The following is a 4,949-nucleotide window of genomic DNA, read 5'->3' on the forward strand; positions in this document are numbered from 1 at the left end:
CAAGTTCAAGTATCCTATTATAGCAAGTCCAAGAGTTGAATCTAGTGTTATTTTTGAGTTACAGAAGGGTGCAAGTCTTTACTGAATGCAATATAGGCCTAGTTGGCAAGTTATGAAGCCAATAGCAAAAGTCTATGAGATTTGAGGTTTTCTGGCAATATATAAATGGAAATGAATGAAGCAATAAGCAAATTGATCAATAGAGTGTATGAACAAACTTAACCAATAACATAACATTTTGGATCAGACATGGTTCAAATTTGCATGCACATATCGGTCAGTAATTACATTTCAAGGAATGGACAGTATTTCAAAATACTCCAAAATATACAAGCAAATGCCTAAATGTATGGTATTGCTACTTTAACGGCCCTCGACATTCGTTATACTCAAGTTGTTTATAGACCATGCATTTTGGCTCTTCGCGGGCAAATTTGAGTTTGTAGAGATCCGTCGTTCCATAAATGCAGGTTGTTTTGGGTTAGGCAAAGCTGCAATTTCACTAACAAGCATCGAGAGTGTGGTAGACATATTCGGTCTGTCTTTTGCGAAATCTTGAACACACGGCAACCCCACATGGATGCATCTCAAAATTTCGGCCTCGAAAAGTGGCTCAGACAACAAAGATGGGTCAATAAAAGATTGCAACTTCTGTTCATTCCACAATTGCCATGCCTGAAATGATAACACAAAACTATCAGCTGTTTAGGCGTTAAAGGGAAGCTCACATATATATAAATTAGCTTAAAGAATGAGAGTGAACAATAGATGAAGTAACTGAGACTAAACCAGGAACCTACATATCCCGACAAGCTTAACGGCGTCTCCTCATAGTAAAAAATACTATTTCTCTTTCCACTCACAATCTCCAATAGCAACACTCCGAAACTGAAAACATCAGATTTCTCTGAAAATTGTCCTTCCATAACGTACTCAGGAGGCATATATCCACTGCATTTACAGTATTTTTAGAGCATGGAATGAGAATACAAATTGGAATTCTTTAAAAGGTTGAAAACAAAAACTAGCAATATAATAAAGATGGTGACTTAAAGAATTACTACTTACTATGTACCGACGACCCTTATAGTATTTGCTTCTAGTTCATTGCCACCAAATATCCTTGCCATACCAAAGTCTGAGATTTTTGGATGCAACTGTTCATCCAACAAAATGTTACTAGCCTTCAGATCTCTATGAATCACTCTTAATCTAGAATCTCTATGAAGATAGAGAGTCCCTCGACTTATTCCCTCGATAATCTGGAATCGCTTTCTCCAGTCCAAAAGTGCTCGTTTTGCGGGGTCTGATACACAGTATAACGAGTTGATAAGAAATACAACTTGTATGAAAAGAAGAATTTGGTTGCTGAGCAACATAATATTATCAAGCATTAAACGTATTTTCCTGTAAAGCAGTTGATGAATGACTGAAAATAAATTCTTGAATGACTGGAATTGGTAGAGAATTTCATACCGAAAAGATAAGCATCCAAGCTCTTATTAGGCATGTACTCATATATCAGCATCTTTTCATCCCCTTCGACACAACAACCCAACAGCCTAACGAGATTCCTGTGCTGGAGTTTTAAGATCACTATAACTTCATTCGTAAACTCCTCTAAACCTTGTACAGAGCCCTTCGAAAGCCTTTTTACTGCTATTTCTTGCCCATCCGCTAATGTTCCCTAGAAATAAGCAGGTAAAGTCATTGCCAGCTTGGAAAATAGCAGGTTAAATCATTGTCAGCTTATAATGTTAAATCAGAAAGTCCAAGAACAAGAATCTACCTTGTACACTGGACCAAAACCTCCTGCGCCAAGCTTATTAGCTCCGATGAAATTGTTTGTAGCAATAGCTAGAGTCTCATATTTGAAAAAATTAAGATCTGGATTATCTGCAGTAAGCATATTTGGATCCGAAGATTCGTAGTCCTTCTGGAATAATGAAGTTTCCATGTCTTTCTTTTGCTTTCCTGGTTTGATACTGAACTGTAAGTTCATGTTCTGGCAAAGATTGTATGTTCCAGGCATTTTAAAGCTAAAAGTTAAGCATTAGTACCTTTTTGTGTTGTCATCCACCTCCAACAGAGATATGTGCACCCACCGATTACAAATGCTCCACTAAGGACACTGGCTATGAGAATTGCCTTTGTATTCTTCTTCCTATCTGCATTTCCAAAAAAGAAGAGGTTAGAATTTCTCTCTACCCTTTGTAAGTCGACACCTTTACTATTCAAATTCAGCTACTCCATGTGATTCAGATTGTATATAAACCAGCCAATAGAAATTCTTCTGCTTACCGAGTTCTGAGTGAGCTACTCGAATGTTAAGATCAACCCCACCTTCAGAGAACTTGGAGACGTCAACCAAATTTCCACTCCATGTCAAGCACCCAACACCACTATCATGCCAATAAGCTAAACATGAACAATTGTTTAAACATTCCTGCTCACACTTTTTGACATCCAAGGAACTCCCTAGCCAATAAGCAAAGTCAGGAACTTTCATATTATTCATCGCTATGAAACCATCTTCTTTCACCCCTTTGTTACCATCACCAGTTTCATTTTTCTCGCACTTGAGTTTGCTCTTTCTCAAGCACCCACCTGACCAATTTCCCTTGCTCCATTCATCGTTAAACCTGGGAATATACCCTCTCAAACAACTACAAATTGGTGATTCCAAAATATTACAGCTTCCAAAAGGACCGCACTTCCCGTAGACATCACACTCTTTATTCTTATTGGTGGACCAAAATCGCTTCCATTTGTTATCAATCAAAGCCTCTCCAAATGTTTCCCCAAGATGACTCAGAGCAAATCTTCTGCCACTATTGTCTGTAAATTTGAAGCTGAAATAGACATTGTCTTCTGGATCATCATTGCTAATAAAGAATCCATTTGAATAAGCAGACGGCATTGAGGGGGTGCCAATGAAGTTTTTATTGTTCCACGGACCACTACGCCAATGCCGTTTAGATCCATTCCAAATTACCAGCTGAGGAATGTCTGTAAGCTCTAGCCCAAGATAAAAGATGCCAGTTGAAGGATCAGACTCACTTTTCCATGATGTAAGAACTTGTCTCTTGCCAGTTCTCCTGCTGCCACCAAGCATCATCGTTGCCAGGAATGTGTCTGTGGGGTTTTCGAAGCTCTGCCATACAATCTTTTCCTCATCTTCCACATCCCGCAAAATCAGATTCCCTGTATCCAGCAACTCTGCCATTGTATTATTAGAGGCAATATTAGTAAGATTAGTACTCCATAGAACCATCCCCCGCCCATCCAAAACCACAAGATTCCCATCCCTGGTTATACTTAAACTTCCAGATGAATCTTTTAGTGGGTTATCTCTGTTGGCAACCCATACAATGGTCTGTTCTGGAATGTTATTATACCAAATTCCGACATAACGACTGCTAGAATTAGAAGGGCTAAAGAAGCCAAGTTTGAAGATCCCATCGGCGGAAGAAGTTATAGTTTCACCGTCAACAACAGATTGAGCTACTATAATGGTGTTGTTACCAATTGCAGAGCAGGATTTGTGTAAAGCAAATGATAAAATTAGTGAGAGGACAAAAAATGGTAAAAGTGCAGTGCTCATTGTACTAGCAACAAAATAACGAACGAACCGATACTAAACCCTCTAATTTATTGAAAATGAGAAAAGCTCAAGTTCAACTAATAGGCCTATAAATGTGAAGAATAGTATTCCGAAGGTGGACTTTTACTTTCCAACATGGAACTCTGTCCAAGTGAATGAGAGGGAAAAACTAATACACATGTTTCTTTTATCTCTTTCAATTTTGCACTATTTGACCTGCAACATAGAAAGGTTCCTGGAAATTCTTCTGATTAGATATACTCAGTTGATATCCATTGGATCCAAGAAGTCAAATTACCGCAGCTTAGATTAGAAACCAAATAATCAATAAAGCTATGGTTCCACATCCAGTCACACTCATCAGTGATAAGCTTCATCAGTTTGGGAAGAGACTACTTGAGTTGAAAATAAATGTTCAAAAGTTGCTTTCAAATGTTAAAAAACAAGAATTTCGAAGAACCAAGATGCATAAACATACCAAACAATACGAATTTCACCACAGTTCTATGACATTTCTTGTTCTGTTCCCAAACTGATGAAGCTTGGGAACAGAAATTTTGTTAGCCTCGCAATTGAGAAATACATGAAGCTTTACAACCCAGAGATCAAAAACCTGCATTACACAGAAATTTTGTTAGCCTCGCAATTTTAGTTTACAAATGCGCTTGATTTAATTAAATATATAAATAAACACAGGTTAGTCATTCACTTCTCTCTCGTTCCACATCTGGGTTTGATTGATTCTGCAGAAATTTGGGTTTTTTTTTTGAGGGGATTTGTTGATTCTGGGGTTGATTATTTTCTCTGATTTTGAGATTTTTGAAATGTTTGATACAATCGTTACCTTTTGATGTTCTATGTGCGTGCGCACTGATTTGGGTGTGAATAGGGGAAAAATTAGGGTTATTTAACATTCGATACCCAGCAAATGTCCAACACCTAATTTTGGTACCCAACATTTGAAATATTAAGGACCGGTATCTTGACCAGACGTTGACCGTTAACCACCATTAAATACTCTATTTGACCAAATTATTTTTATTTATTCTAATTTTCATTAAAATATAAAATTGATTTTGACGATTTTATCCTTCACAATAACCATCTTTTTCCTCACTCTCGTTCTATTGCTCTCCTCATTCTCTTTATGTTGCTCGGTCTCGAACCACCGCCCCAAATCCTTTACTAACTCAATCTTTTAGTCAGTTTTCAATTCTCGTCACTCACTCATCAAAATACCCACAAAATACCCACACATCCATGGCAACAACATCTATCAGAACTATTAGATAGCAACCTTGTCATTCTCAGCTCATACCATCCCCAACATCACCACCAATGCCTT

The 4,949-nt window shown here is 37.7% G+C and overlaps 1 protein-coding gene across 2 annotated transcripts; it reads right to left on the reverse strand.

Moving 5' to 3' along the window:
* Window positions 1–213: 213 nt before the first annotated feature.
* LOC113275469 (G-type lectin S-receptor-like serine/threonine-protein kinase At1g11300) lies at window positions 214–4,462 on the reverse strand. Of its 2 annotated transcripts, XM_026524974.1 has the most exons (9): window positions 4,314–4,462; window positions 4,083–4,217; window positions 2,302–3,219; window positions 2,061–2,168; window positions 1,790–1,974; window positions 1,477–1,687; window positions 1,069–1,306; window positions 801–951; window positions 214–675 (listed from the first exon to the last, which is right to left on the reverse strand). In XM_026524974.1, exons 3-9 carry the CDS (start codon window positions 3,116–3,118, stop codon window positions 364–366), a joined length of 2,022 nt encoding a protein of 673 aa, XP_026380759.1. In that variant the 5' UTR covers window positions 3,119–3,219; window positions 4,083–4,217; window positions 4,314–4,462; the 3' UTR covers window positions 214–363. The 2 variants fall into 2 exon arrangements, with proteins under 2 accessions (XP_026380759.1, XP_026380758.1); XM_026524973.1 differs by lacking the exons at window positions 4,083–4,217; window positions 4,314–4,462 and having other exon boundaries at window positions 2,302–4,053.
* Window positions 4,463–4,949: the final 487 nt, after the last annotated feature.

This window comes from Papaver somniferum, chromosome 4 (assembly GCF_003573695.1).
Source record: "Papaver somniferum cultivar HN1 chromosome 4, ASM357369v1, whole genome shotgun sequence".
Classification (NCBI taxonomy): domain Eukaryota; kingdom Viridiplantae; phylum Streptophyta; class Magnoliopsida; order Ranunculales; family Papaveraceae; genus Papaver; species Papaver somniferum.